The sequence below is a fragment of the Aulonocara stuartgranti genome (genome assembly GCF_965226115.1).
Source record: "Aulonocara stuartgranti genome assembly, chromosome: 1".
In the NCBI taxonomy this organism is placed as follows: Eukaryota; Metazoa; Chordata; class Actinopteri; order Cichliformes; family Cichlidae; genus Aulonocara; species Aulonocara stuartgranti.
Window position 1 is genome coordinate 39,687,462 of NC_138939.1, and position 15,659 is coordinate 39,703,120.

The window sequence follows — 15,659 nt, forward strand, 5'->3', positions numbered from 1 at the left end:
GAAGGAAGGTGAGTGTTATTAACCCTCTGTGGTCCACGGACACGCTGCACCTCCAAATCACATGACTGATGTAAGCTGACACAGCAACAAGCCGCAGCCACGCTGAGTTTCTATTTCAGCCCACATTGAAAATTCGGACTTCAAAGTTTTTAAATTTTAATTACAGGCCAGTAAATCCAGAGTTATGATAATATATATAAGCCACGCTTTGTTCTAAATACTGTCGTCACGTTTTTGTGTGTGTGTGTTTTAAGCGTTTTGTAAGGACAGCACGAAAACAGTAAAGAAAGAAAAAAAGCCACCACCTTCCTAAATGTACCATGTCGACCAATTAAAAAAACAGTCAACGCGTGGGATTTGATTGTTTAGGAAGAGGGAAACGTTTTAGGAGTGACGGTAACGGCAGCGAGACAGAGCAAGCAAGTGAGAGAGAGAGTTTTTAGATGTGGGAGATTTGTGACGTTTAGTGTGGAGTGTTTACTTAGTGTGTTGTCTTGTGTAGTTCTGTTGTGTAGTCGTTTTGTTTTGTGTGTCAGTGAGGGCACTAATGAATGTCACAAAGGCACATTTGCAATGTAAACACTGTCACTAAGTAGAAAACCAGCGGAGTGATACAGCTGCTGTTATCAGGCCTGCAGGTTTGTCCCTGTGCTGTTCTGTCTTTTGGTGGACAAACTTTTTTTTTACTGGCACACATAGTTTGTGGGGCATTTTAGTGCGACACCTAATTGTTCTCTCATTTTAGTTGTAGTAATATTTTTAAATTCTTATACAAAATGAAAAAAAAAAACAAAAAACGGCAGGTGTATCGGCTGCATTTTTAGATAAATAGTTGTATATGTTTACAAAATGTACAATTTATATTTGCATTTCAAGTTATAAAAATATACTGTGGTGTTTTTTTTTACAGTAAAAACATACTACTAGGATTTTACGTTCTTTGTGTGGTTTCAGATCAGTAATACTAATGCAGTATGTCAGTGAAAAAAACAACTAAATTCAGTTGAGCTGAAAAGAATGACACCAAACAAGGCAAGGGGAACAAAATAAAATGAAACAATCTGAGGGTGAAATACAAACGTAAACTCAAAAGGAGTCAAAAATGGCCGATTGTATTTCAGACCTCAGTGGGTTCATCCAACAAATCATGAAAAATTAGGTTTAAATTGTTGTTCATGACAGTGCAGATTTCTGACATTTTGTGTCATTTAAGCTGTAACAATGTGACTGTTTTCTAACAGTGTGTCTGGATTTTATACTTGTTGGGCTACATATTTATTTATTATACAGGCTATACAGAAACTCACATGTTTTATGTAACTAAAGTGTGTAATTATGTGGGCTACAGACAATAATTAAGTTCTAGACTATATTTATATGAAAAACGTGTATACTTACTGCATTTGAATTATTCTAACCATATGTAACCACCTGCATATGTGTTTGAAAAATAAGAAGGCTTCGATTTTGCCACCCTATTTGATTTCTTTGCCACCCTAAGAAAATTTCTCTAGATCCGCCCCTGAACAGTGAACAAATTTCAGTGTACATACCTGTAATTTTGACCTAAACAAAACAACTGACTTAGTTTTTCAAAATGTTTTCTCCATAGCAGAAATCACATCACTGTGACAGAGACTACTTACAGTCCCTTGTAGCCTCACCATGGTCGGAGGGGAAGATTTGCCAGCCTGTGGAAACACAGGGAAGAAAATTATGAACAAACCAAATGCAGATTTCATCATGACAACTTGACTCAAACTATCTGCTTGTATAAATCTGTGTTGAAAGATTTAATCTTGGTTGTGTGGCATCAACAATCACGTCATCTGTCACTGATCACATTATAAATTGTCCAAAACTGTGCATTCATGAAAAAAGGCATAATATGAAGTCACCTCTGTCTTCTCTGTGCTAGGCGTCCCTTTAGTTGTTTCTGGAGATGCAGAACGTGAGGACGATGATGATGATGTTGATGGGGACGACTTCATCTTGACTAGCTCAGCCAGCAGGGCAGGAGCCAAAGTTTTGACGACAGTCTCCAGGTCAGACTGGTTTGATAAGGACTGGAGAGCTAAAAGACCACAGGTGCAAAAGAGATTCACACTTTGGTGGGTGCCAAGTCTCGAAAATCATCTACCGTTTCTGAAAGTTTTATAATAGTAGAAAAAACTATGCTGACATTTCTGGTGGCACTGGTCTTTATTTATCCTTTACATTAGTAAAGTTAAGGTTGTGAGGGGGGAGGAGAACTTTGATCTTAGAAAAACTAATGAGTACATACAAAAAAATAAAACATGAAGCAATTTTCAAACCTGATGTTTCCAGCAGTTTCTTTGCCAAGATCTTTGAGCTGCTTGACTTCTTTCGCCTCGGAGATGACCTCTCAGTCGACGATCGCCTCTCCCAGCTTTTCCTCGGTGATGAACGTTTCTCATCTCTTCTTCTCAGTGAGGATCGTCTCTCGCGGCACCTTGAGCGTGATCGATATCGTGAAGAGGAAGGACGGTCATACCACGAGGAGTCAGAATGAGACCGGGACCTGAAAAAAGTATGGATCAAAGAACTTAATAACTCAGAAACATCTCAAAGCACACACCCAGCATGGATACAAAAGGTAAATGCTGTCCACCAATTAAGTTTTTTCAAGTTGATCTTTTTATATATATGTTATATTTCACCCTTTAACAATCCACTGGAGAGCTAAATCTTCTTGATTGATCCTAGTTCTCAAAATGTTTGTTGGACAGACCTGCGATTGCGTCTGGACCTGTACAGAGATCGTGATTGGCTTCTGTGTCTCTCCCTTCGGCGGCTGCGTAATTGAGAACAGGAATGACTGTTCCTCCTATTCTGCAAGTCACGGAGAATACACAGTGCTGGTCCTGCTGGATCTCAGCTCTGCTTTTGACACTGTAGATCACAGTATCATGATAAACAGACTCGAGAACTTGTTTGGGATTACTGGTGTTGTTTTAAAATGGTTTATATCATATCTGTCTGAGAGATCTTTTACTGTTTGCATGAATCATGTCACATCAGAATCAACAGTTTTGCCGTGTGGGGTACCTCAGGGATCTGTCCTGGGTCCAATTCTCTTTTTACTTTATGTATTTCCCCTAGGCCAGATTATTAAGCGCTATAAATATATCTCCTATCATCTCTATGCTGACGACATCCAACTATACTGTTCCTTCAAAATGTCTGAGTTTTATAAATTGTCTAATTTAAGTAATTGTCTGACAGAAATCAACAAATGGTTATATGACAATTTTCTCCAACTAAACTCTGATAAAACAGAAACTCTAATTATTGCTCCAGACCATATGGTCCCAGAAATTAGACAGCATATCAGCTTCTTAGACCCTTACGTAAAATCAAGCCTTAGAAATCTCGGTGTCTTATTTGACAGCTCGATGTCGCTCGAGCAGCATTCTAAGCAGCTGGTCCGAAACTGTTTTTATCATTTACGGAATATTTCTAAACTCAGACTAATGGTATCAAAGCTTGAACTTGAGATGATTATTCATGCTTTTATTTCTTCTCGTTTAGACTATTGTAATGGCCTTTTTACTTGTTTTAACAAATCAGCCTTAAATCGTCTTCAGACTGTGCAGAATGCTGCAGCACGTCTCTTAACAGGCACCAAGAGAAGATCGCATATCACTCCAGTCTTGGCCTCCCTTCACTGGTTGCCTGTAAATTTTAGGTTTCAGTTTAAAATTTTAGTTCTAACCTTTAGGGCCCTGCATGGTCAGGCTCCTCAATATTTATCTGACCTGCTGAAATCACATACATCTTCTCGGGCTTTAAGGTCATTAGATCAGAGACTGTTGGTGGTACCACGCACTCGTTTTAAAACTCGTGGTGATCGGGCCTTTCAGACTGTGGCACCACGGTTGTGGAATTCTCTCCCACTGTCTCTTCGCTGCACGGACTCCATTGATTGTTTTAAGAAACAGCTGAAGACATTTTTATTTAGAAAAGCATTTGATTAATTTCTTCTTATGCTATTTTTATAGTTTTATTGTTTTACATTGTTTTATTTACTGTTATATTGTTTTATATTCCCATTTTCTGTGTTGTAAAGCACTTTGTGATTTTTATCTGTGAAAAGCGCTATATAAATAAATTTTACTTACTTACTTACTTACGGTGGCGACGTGGGCTGCCGGAGCGGGAATGGCTGCTTCGCCTGTCCCTGCTACGCTCCGAGTCACGATGAGTGCGGGGTCTGCGAGAGCGGGAAAGCCTTCTTCGCCTGTCGCTGCTTTGCTCCGAGTCACGATGACTGCGGGGGCTGCAGGAACGGGAACGACTCTCATGTCTGGTTTTCTTCTGGGAAGTCTCAGCAGACGTTGCGGGAGAGGGCTTGGCACCTGACGCACTAACAAGTGCATTAAAAAGAAAAGCACAGTTAAATGAAAGAAAATGAAAGGCTCCAATGCTGGCATGTTTTTTTATTCGCCAAATGACTTCAAATGAAGATATTTACCCTCGCGGTGATGCTATTTCACCGTTCCACTCTGGGTATCTGTGGAAAAACACAGGTACATTTTTGTCAGATGTTGCCAGGTAGAATGTCCTTAAAAATATATTATTGTTCATTAATTCAAAAACTTAGAAATGTATTCAGCCTTTTAACAATAAATCATTAAGGTGCTTTACAGGAACGCAACAAATATGACAAAGAAAAATGAAAAAATACAAATGAACAGTTCTTAGGAAGCTATCCTAGCATTACAACCCCGACATCATTTCGGCACAACCATGGTTGCGCTGCCCCAAAGATATCGGTTCATAATCACGAAGTACAGAGAAGAAAGACTGACTGCTTTCGCAGAAGTTTGCAGTTCTCGATGTGAAGGCTGGTATTCTGGTGGGAGACCCAATCCTAGTGGTCAGAACAAAAAACAAACATTTAGACCAGATTCATTATTATCAGGAGCAATGTTTGTCATTGACATCACTTGCTGATAAAAAGGTCACTAAACTTTGCAGTGGCCTTAAAAAAAATCTTAAAATATTAACAGTTAGTCCTTCACTGAACGGAGAAGCATTATAACATTAGCCAGGAGCCTGGATTGCACTTAGAAACCTTCATGGGCCAAAAACAAAACAGGAACAAATAAGCATGACACATTATACCTCTCCTGGGATACAATTTTAAAGATGAAATTATTTAGTATATATGGAAAACACAAGTCAAACATCTGACTACAAACAACCAAAACAAAAGGGTCATCTTAGGCTCTGGATTCTGGACTCTCAGGCTTAGGGGTGGGTTTTTATAATCGATTCATCGATTAAAATCGATTCTGGCTTGGATAACGTAAAATCGATTCATTAAAATCCTGAATCGATTTTTTAATATAAATTTATTTTGCCCAAAATGCCAGAATCTCAGGTGACATCTCACAAAATTTCAAGAACCACCAAACAGTTAAGACAGTAAATGAGAGCAGGAACACGGCTTCTGCACATAGACTTAAACACACAGCGCGACCCGCGGATCAGAATCAGTGAGATGTCGCCTTTCTCACGGTCGGGGCTGAAAGCCGACAGCTCGCTGATTCTGATCTGTCGGCGGGTCCGCGCTTTGTGTTCACGCCCTTTATGAGCCGATTCTAAAGCTGTTAGTTTGATCTCTCTCCAAACAATATTGACCGAACCAGCAGCAAAAGAAGATCCAAACGCTTCACATAAACATCATCATGAATTCACTCTGACTTTTACTGTTTTGCTTCCACCGCGATGCACAGCTCTCCCTCTCTCTGTACTTCAAGAACAGTTTCGCTTTCTTCATTATTCGCTTGCTTGTTACGCACAAGTCTACCGCTGTTTACAGGCTGTCGGCCGCTGTTTTTTTCCCTTTTACATTCTTCCGAAAAGAAAACCTCATTTCTGCTGTTCAATACTGAACAAATTAAAACTTTTTAAAATTATTCAAAATGTAAAACGCTTAACCGTGTCTCTAATAAAACCGCTGTAATGTCAGAGGTGATGTTCATATGTTGATTAATGGTTTTCTTTCATTTTTGATGTACTGCAGAACATTTTTATAAAATCCCAGGCCAGGAAAATCACCTTCATGTTTTTCTGTGTTTTATCTTCAGCTACTTTGACACAAAGGCATCTGCTGTGACGCTTACACCTGTGATAAAGTCTTGCGTGTGTCAGCTTCCTTTTGATTGATACAAAAATATGTAAATGTACTGATCTGAATTATAATATTTCTGACTGTCAAAATTTCCCAGATTTAAATCGAATCGAATTAAATCGAATCGTGGATCGAATCGATTCGGGACCTTGTGAATCGGAATTGAATCGATTCTAGAAATCAGTGACGATACCCAGCCCTACTCAGGCTCTTCTTATGGCATCAAAATTTCCCAAGGTTCCAAGAAGGTCGTCTCAGGAGAGGCCAAGTTTGGATTAGGACAAAATGCACCACCTATGTTGATCACAGTTAGAGTAGCGACAGGAAGATGATGTTGAAATAGGCCAGAAGAGGAAGGCGCTGTTTCTTTGACGAGGAGCCCAAATGTGAAATTTGGTGCAGCAAAGGAAGGCACATCCATAAAGAGAGATTCAACAATCAGTCAAATTAAAGCTGGTGCTTGTGTAGCTCATGACTGGGCGCTGCGCCCAGGGTGCTTATGTTTGTGGTAGTAAAAGTCTTGTGACACCGAAACACTAACTTAAAGTATGAGCAAAGAAAATTAGTATAACACAAAAACAAGGTGCCTACTGATATAAAATAAAGGACCAAACACACTATTGTTCACTCGTTAAGCTGAAAGAAAGATGCTTTAATCACAGCAGTCACACATGTGTCCACTGCACCATCTGGGAACTCTTCTTGTGTAGCACTCGTAATAACACAAACACTAAATCCTCCTTCTCTGGTGCTGTTGTGTAGCAGTGTGTACACCTGAGACTGTCACCTGTCTGTCTGTCCTGCACTCTCTCTGTTTCTTTCTCTCTGATTGTGGAATAAAAGTATGAACGTGTGTTTATAAGTTACACTTGTGTCTGAATCCTGCAGCTTATCGCACATTTCATTTCCATGTGTGACAACTGCAAGTGTCCAGAGTGAGGACAGACTGAGGGACCCACTGCTGCACATCATCTGTGAGGCTTTGCACCCCTGATGATCCACCAGGACAAACTCAGCAGTGTGTGAGGAAGAGGAGGAGGAAGAGCCAGCAGCAGCTGACAGATGGAGAGAATAGAAAGACTGTTCCCTGTTTGTGAAGGACTGCTAGGAAAGTTTAACATAACTGTCTGTGCTGAATCAGTCTTATTAGGTAATGTTCAAATAATGTGATCATCCCAGTGTTTTCAGTGTGAGAGAAAGTACTCAGGGCCTTCAAGTTACACACTATGAAAGGCAGCAACAAGTTTAATGTTCAGAAACCTAAGTATGTATCAGCAGTTTGTCAGCCTCGCTGGCGTCAAGAATCATTAGTATGATGCTAAAGCTTTAGTAGAAGTTGCACATCAGTTGGTGTCCCCGCCCCTTATCCCCCTTAAAATCCTAACTTGAAGATGCAGAATTTGCTTCCTAGTAATATGGATGTCATTCATGAAGGTAATACCCAAGCAAATAGCAATTTTATTATGATCTGTGCTGCAGTTGTAAGACCGGGCACTCGAATCTTTCCTAAAACCCTCTCCCCACTCCCTACTGACATTGTCGTGATGTTACTGCTTTCTCACTGCAGTCATGCAATTTATTCTATAAAAAGCTCTTACGGTGTGTTCACACCGAACGCGATAGACGCGAACAGAGCGTCAGGTTTACATGTAAAGTCAATGGAAAAGCGTGATGACCCGCGATTGCGGCTCCCGCGAAAATTCGGAAGCAGATTTGTGTCGCCAAAACGCCTGAAACGCGCGTCAGTCTAGCGCGTTTGGAGCGTTTGACTCGCGAATAAAACCACGTGCGTGAGTTTTTGTGTTGCATTTTGTGCATACGTGCGTTACGCGTCTACCTGGAGTTGGAAAAATCTGAACTCCAGCGTCAAATCGTGCCGCGACAACCAATCAGGAGCCTGGTGACGTGGCTGTGACCTAGGTCAAAGGGGCAGATCCAGCCAAACCCCTTCATTCTTCAATGGAAGGAAGGCTAATCAACGCCGTAGCAAACAACCTGGAGCTGTACGACACCAGCTGCTTTCTGGACCGAGACAGGAATATAAAGGACCGAGCTTGGAGGAAGATATGTGAAGGGCAACCTGGTTCATTCATTTCTCTTAAGTTTTCTCTTAAGTTTTCGCTGACCCGGGGAAGCCGCACAAAAGCTAGCAAGCCACCGCTATTTTCCCACTGACGTACAAATACCGTTCTGCTTTCATGCATGTTGTCATATAGGAATATATTTTCTTTATTAATAAGCAGCACACAGTGGTCCCGCTGTCACTGCTTCGCTTTTCCGCTGATTTTCTTTTTCTTTTCTTTTTTTTGCACCGTACAGCATTGCATTCTGCAGCCTGATTGACAAATCTGCTCCGTGTCGTGTCTCCTGCGCTTGCCAAATTTATCATGTTTGGTTTTGATAACCATCACGTCCAATAGAAAAAACAGCACAAAAACACCCATAACTATGAGCCTCATTCGGAAATAGACACCTGCACCGCGAGGGGAAAGGGCGCACGAAAGTGGCGGGCAGATGAAGACAAAACGCGGCATAATAATACTTTTACGTTTTGCAATCTACAAAGGTTTGCACTTTGAGAATCAATTGTGAGAACTGTGACCAATGTTCATGTGTGTGGAGAAAACAGTGTATAAAGTGCGTGGCCAGGGGCTAGTTATTCTGAGAACCCCTGCTGCAATAAAGGAGGGACCACTGTATATACTTTCTCTGATTATATTCAACCTGTTAGCATTTAATACTGTATTGATAGAGCCAACTGATTCTGCAGCAGAGCATCCCCTGTTGCTTCTCCTGGCTCCCCAGTCCCTGAGCTCCGGCTGCTGCACCCACAGGTATGTACAGCAAGCACTGATACCTTTTTAGTCGGTGGGATTGCCTTGTGATCACCTTTACTAAATATCTACAACCAATCTGATTATATCCTGTTTTTGTTTTTTTTCACTGTTGAAATTAAAATCTAGTAGCAGCCTTCTCATTTCTTTGTGTTTTGTGCTGTTTTACAGGCCCACAGAGGAGGACGGCTCCGAGGCAGATGAGGGACGGGTCCCAGGACGGTCCATCGGCGGTGGAGCTGGCCATCCTGGAGTCCCTGAAGAGACCACACCAGTCTCCAATGGAGCATTTCCTCCTCAGCCTTGTTCCTGCTCTGGAGAGCAGCTGGTCCTTTTTATTCCTGTCTCTCTGTAAATACTTATATTTTATATATTTATGTTTAATGTTTTTCTGTTTGAGAATTTTAATATTATTTCAAATAAATTTTTATAATGACTAATGTCTCAGTTCTACTACACAGCAAATGTTGGCACACAACTTGACACATGTAGAAGTTATTTCATATTATACTAATGACAAAATATACTAATACAGTGGGATGCAAAAGTTTGGGCAACCTTGTTAATAGACATTATTTTCCTGTATAAATCGTTGGTTGTTACAATAAAAAATGTCAGTTAAATATCATACAGGAGACACACACAGTGATATTTGAGAAGTGAAAAGAAGTTTACTGGATTTACAGAAAGTGTGCAATAATTGTTTAAACAAAATCAAGCAGGTGCATAAATTTGGGCACCACAAAAAAGAAATGCAATAAATATTTAGTGTATATCAATGTGTGTGTCTCCTATATGATATATGGGGTGCCTTTGTCTGGACGTGCTTCCCATCCAGGGCTACACAGCACAGAGGGAAGTTCCAGCGCTCCTGGAATCCCTCTGTGATGGACCGCCAGTCTCCAGGTGAAGGCGCAGCCATGAAGTCGTCCACTAGAAAGTCCCAGATGGCCGTCGCTATTTTCGACGTCGCAAACATTTTCTTAATATGACAGCAGTATGTGTGACGGCTGTGGAAGCATGCACTCGAGACAACCGCAAATCAAAGAAAACGCGCCTTTATTTACAAAATGACGCTGCGCTGTAGGTGCTGTAGGTGTAGTCACTCACACGTGAACCCGTGCACGATTCCCCACAGATAAACAGGGCCAGTGTGGCCCAGTGGCAACGTTATCCTGAGCTGCTTTATAGTGCAAACAAATCCGGTCTAGACATTTTCCTGCACCCACCTGACTTCATTGCTCCACAGCATGATTGGATCATGTGACTGCAACGCATCCATCAGCAGCATGAGGTCACACGTGATTCTAATCTATAGCTGCCCCCACCCAAAACAGTAATAACACTACTGTGTTGCTGAATGTGTGGATCCCATGGTTACAAACGTGCACGAGGTGCTGTGTGTTTAATACCTGAACACTGTCTGTTTGCTAACACGTGACCTGAAATGTATCTCAAATGAAACTTTGAAGGCTCTGAAAATGACTTTTTTCTTTGTTTTAGGGTGAAAATGATCCTTTAACTCACGATAAGCTTTGTTAGATATATTAAGATTCTAAAGTTGGGTAATGTATTGAGTAACTCTGACCTTTGTGTTGGAATCACACACCTGCTCTCACTGTGAATCAAATGACAACAAAGTTTATTACCTATGGAAAATAAACTCTCTCCCTCCGTGTTGTAACATCCAGTGCACTTTACTGACAGCTGTTTACACAGAGATTAAATTACAGTTATAAAATTCTTTGTAATTCACATTTTACACATAACCCAGTTTCTCGTTTTGTGAAATATAACGCATGCTTCTGAATAAACTGGAAAGTTACGTGACAGGAGTAACACTGAGTTTGGCCTCTGCTGCTGAACTCATCTGCTTCAGGGTTTAACATCTGGACGTCTGCACACCTTTGTTGTAACAAGTGCTGAGTTACACTTTTCTTCCTATTTTCCATCAGCTTCTGAAATACGTCCTCATCCTGATGCTTGGTTTGAACTTCAGCGTGCCATCTTAACCGTGCCTAAATGCACAGACCTGCGTCTCTGTGATCAGCTGATGAGATATTTGTGTTCGCGTGCAGGTGAACAGGTGTGTGTCACGGTCGCTGGGTCTCCTGACCCAGCGTTTTTAGTTCTTTGTGGTTTTTGTGTTATTGTACTTATGTGTGTGATTTATTCTATGGTTTCTAGTTTCGATCCCTTGCCCTTCATGTTTCTCTGTGTCCCCTCTGTTCTTAGAGTCCTCTGCCTTATGGTTTATGTCTCTGTGTTTCTTAGTTGCTGTCTCCACTGTGTCAAGTTCGCGTCTCTGTGTGATCCTTCCTGTTTTACTTTGTAGGTCCGTGTCTTATGTAAATGTGTCCTGCTTTGCTTGTCTCGTCAGTCCTGATTTCTCCCAGCTGTGCCCTCCTTCTGTGTCTCATTCCCCTCGTTACTTCCCAGTGTATTTAAACCCTGTGTTTCTCTGAGTCAGTGTCGTGTCGTCCCTCATGCTGTGTGTGATTCTCCCTGTGTCTTCTGGTATGTGTTACAATTAGCTAGTGATGGCCAAATGAAGCTTTCCGAAGCACTGAAGCTTGTATTGAAAAACGGTTCATTACTCGAAGCTTTTCAACACAGTCCTCTCTGGTGACATCTGGTGGTGAAAATTTTGAAGAGCAGCTTGAATCTGCAAATTAAAACGGACTGCTCAATCATCGCTGCTCACTCAAGAGTGGAGTTCTCTCTGATATTGGGCCACCGTTCCGTTGCTTTGAACATGTAATTGGTTTTGTTTTCTCGATTGGGGGGCTGAAAAAAATGTAATGCGTATTTGCGTAATACATTTTGATCAATAAACTTTCCCTATTTAAACATGCACTATGGTGTGGCCTTTCTTTGCTCATAACTCCTTGATGTTGGTAAATACAATAAGTGAGCAATATATATAATATACATATGAGAATGCACAGCACATTATGGAGTATGCCCCTGCTGTGAAGTCCTGCCTCCATCTACTTGTCGTTTAATCACTGGACAGCTGGACAGGTTCATACAAAATATTAGATTAGGCCAATTGTCCTATACATATTTTTGACCTAGGGGTAGGATTGATTGTGAACTGGAAAGGGAAAATGCTTAGGGGGCTGAGTACGGCTGCATCGTCACTGATTTGTAGAATCATTTTGATTCGATACAGGATCCGATTCAATTTGATTGGAATCTGGAAAGTTTTGCCTCAGTCAGAAATATTACAATTCTGATCATTTAACAGTATATATCCATAATTTCGTATCTATTAAAAGAAAGCTGACACATGTGAGACTTAATTAGAGATGTAAACAGAGAGTTATGAAACCTGCAGCTGCAGAAGCCAGCGGAAAAAAAAAGAGGCAAACACAGCGCGGACCCGACGACGCACCAAAATCTGACTCTGACGCGTCGGGTCCGTGCTCTGTGTTCACGTTTGTATGCAGAATCCGTAAACCTGCTCCCAGTTACTGTTTTAGCTGTATGGTGTATAATTCACTTCCTTATATCCGTTTGAATCAGGTACCGAAGCAGTTACGTGCGTAATGAAGCTTCGGACGTCACTGGTCACGTGACTTTTGCCAAACGAAGCAAGCCTCGACACAGTGCTTCTGAACCAGTGTGTTGTTTTTTTCGACACACGCTCCGGAGCGTCAGCTTCAAGCGGGCCATCACTACAATTAGCTCTTCCCAGTTTAGTTTTGCATTGCTTTGGTATCACTGTTATCGTTTGTCACCTGTCAGCAATAAAGCTGCATTTTGAGTTCAGTCCTGTTTTCCTGTGAGTTTGTGTTTGGGTCCTATTTTCCTGCCTGCCACACACCGTTACATGACAGAGTGTACAGGAACACGGCTCGTTTATTCTGCATCTACTTCATTGCCACATTTTGTCAATATTTTCAGTTTGTTTGTTTTTTTCTTGCTTAAAAACGATGGACGTAATCTGTTACATGTGCTTTTTTATGTGATGATTACTTGAATACTTGAATACTTGCATCATTGCATTGCGAGCATTGTTAAGCTAAAACCCTAAAAAAGTTCAAGCAGTGAGTGCAAAGGGACTTGTCTTTGAAAGGTAGGGTGTTACTTACTAAAGCTGAAGGGATATCCCGATGAACATATGCTGCTCTCTCCTTACACCTGGATAAGAAAATTAGTAAAGATATTGACCGTATGCTCTTTAATTTTATATGGAAAAACCGTACGCATTATATTAGAAAAACTGTTGTGATGAATAAGTACGAATCAGGTGGGCTTAACGTCTTAGACTTTTCTACTTTAAATAACACTTTCAAAATTAATTGGGCCAAACATTTTCTGATAAGTGATAACAGAGATGTACGTTTTAATTTGTTTCCAAACCCCCGCAGTCAGGACATGCTATATTGTATTTAGATAGAAGCTAGCGAGCTAACTCCCTGCTAACTTCTAACTCCGTTAAATATCATAAATTCCGTTTTCATGGATGCCTGGATGCTAAACTCAATTGTTACACCTGGTAGAGCAGAACGCTGATCATTTTATTAAAGATGAAAGACTTTAGACAGTTTTTCAACTCTCAGTAATGCCATAGTGATCGTTTGATATATGGACCTGCAGCGGAGTTTAGACCCAGACACGGCTAGTGACGTCAGACTGAACAACCGGATAGCCAAACTGTTGTCTGTTCCACTTTTTGTTCACTTTTTCTTGCTGAGCCTGAGAGAGCACATGCCTGTAAGTAGTTGCTATCTGTTTTGTAAGCTTTCCCGCGATAGTTTTGTGTAGCAGTTTAGAGGTTTGTGTGGAAAACTTTCTTTTGTGAGGAAAAACGGCCGCGATGCTAACACGTTAGCCCGTCTATGGGATTTCCCATGTAATGTTAGCATTAAGCTAATCGCTAAATGCGTGGGCCTAATAACCAGTGAAAGGGTTTGGATAAGTTTGTGTTTATGTGTTATATACATTGTAGTGCATGGCTTAATGTTTGATGTTGTAAAGAAAATGCAATTTTATTTTTGTTTCTGTACCAGTTTTACAGTGCTTCAACAGTAAACATCTAAAACGTATCCGCTGACTCCTGGATGTTTATTGTGGACCTGTTAGCTATCTGCCAAGCTAGAAACCAGCTTCACACCCTAGTGAGGGCAGAATAGTTTAAATGCACTCACTGTATTGGTACACGGGTGTGGGGCGTGACTCATGGGTGTGTTAGGTGATAAATGTGGTTGCACTCACCTGTTCACGGCACCTGATGTTAATGAGCAGAAAGGTAGGGTGAGCATGAGGCAAAACCTTCTGTTGACTGCAGCTTGAGCGCAGCTTGAATCATTTTGATGCACTTTTTGACTGCAACTTGATGGTTTATGTATACTTATTCACTAAGTTATGCAATAGGCCAATGTTGAAATTTGGCATAGTAAATGGTGCAGTTATTTGTGCAGTCTGTGCATTTGTTTAATGGTTTGAGCCCGTGTGCCGATTTGTATAGTGGACACTTGTATGTGGAATAAAAGTAGCAAATAGTACAGAGGTGTATCTCATGTGTTTACTGTTGCGCGTCATCTGTGTCCTCATGTTTAGCCTGCCGCGGCCGTTGGTTGGAGGAGCCGCAATAGTTTGGAAAGGAAGGAAGCAGTAAGGTCAGTTTCCATTCTGGGTTTTCAGCATTAATAAAGAAACCTGCAACAAGGTGAGTAATGTTTGAGGTCCAAAAGAAATCAACACAGACATTTTTACAGTGCTTTTCTACTCTACCTGAACATTCAAAGCGCTCTATACAGGTTGCCTCATTCACACCTGTTCATAGAAGCCCTTTTTCTGTGCTTTCTATCTAACATTCACACACATTCATACTCTGATGAATGCATCAGAGAGTGACTTGGGGTTAATGTCTTGCCCAAGGACAGTTAGCATGCAGTCTGGAGCAGCCAGGGATCGACCCAAAAACCATCTGATTAGTAGATGACCTGCTCCACCTCCTGAGCCACAGCCGCCCCTTTTAGAGGTAAAGAATGATTTAGAAAGTAAGTACAGTAATTTTTTGAGGTGATTTGATTAAAAAAAAAAATCATTTTTGCTTCTAATTACATAATTAAGGTGTAATTACATCTTCCAACAAATTGATACATAAACGTATCATTTATCTACTAAAAATACATAGGAGCTGGCGTCATGTTGTGGAAGCTGCCATCTTGCCCCACCATCATACACTGGCTGAGATGGGCATCGCTGCTGCGCCTTTTCATGTTTTATGTAAGTGGATTTATACATTACTTTGAATTTAAAGATGTCAAATAGCTCTTTCACACTACATATGACTATTTCACATTTGTACATGTATATTTTGGTGATCTCTTTCTCAGTATGTTTTTCTTCTTATGGAAATAAGCTAAGATTAAACTGATTAATGTTAGGCTCCAGTGTCCTAAAAAAATCACACCTTTCCCCTGATAAACAAATTGATTGGATTCTCACATTGTGTGGGAATTGATTATCAATTACAACTTCAATAAGCCACTTCAAAGAAAGTTTCACCTGCGTGGGCAGCAACAGAAAGTCCAGATGTGGAAACAGAAGGTTTCCACATTAAAATATCGATATTTTACTCCACACTCCACACTGTATATAAATGCCACTTGTTTTGCACATATTCAACTCTGTATATTTTATATATTTTA

General features: G+C 40.8%; 1 protein-coding gene across 1 annotated transcript; it reads right to left on the reverse strand.

The window, feature by feature from the left end:
• Window positions 1–702: 702 nt before the first annotated feature.
• On the reverse strand, window positions 703–14,556 carry LOC309706657 (uncharacterized protein; the record flags this gene model as incomplete). The annotated part of the gene is made up of 10 exons (XM_082533379.1): window positions 703–1,691; window positions 1,899–2,074; window positions 2,316–2,542; window positions 4,151–4,387; window positions 4,496–4,534; window positions 4,833–4,894; window positions 13,092–13,140; window positions 13,594–13,635; window positions 14,218–14,230; window positions 14,532–14,556. 10 exons carry the CDS (start codon window positions 14,554–14,556, stop codon window positions 1,593–1,595), a joined length of 969 nt encoding a protein of 322 aa, XP_082389505.1. The 3' UTR covers window positions 703–1,592.
• Window positions 14,557–15,659: the final 1,103 nt, after the last annotated feature.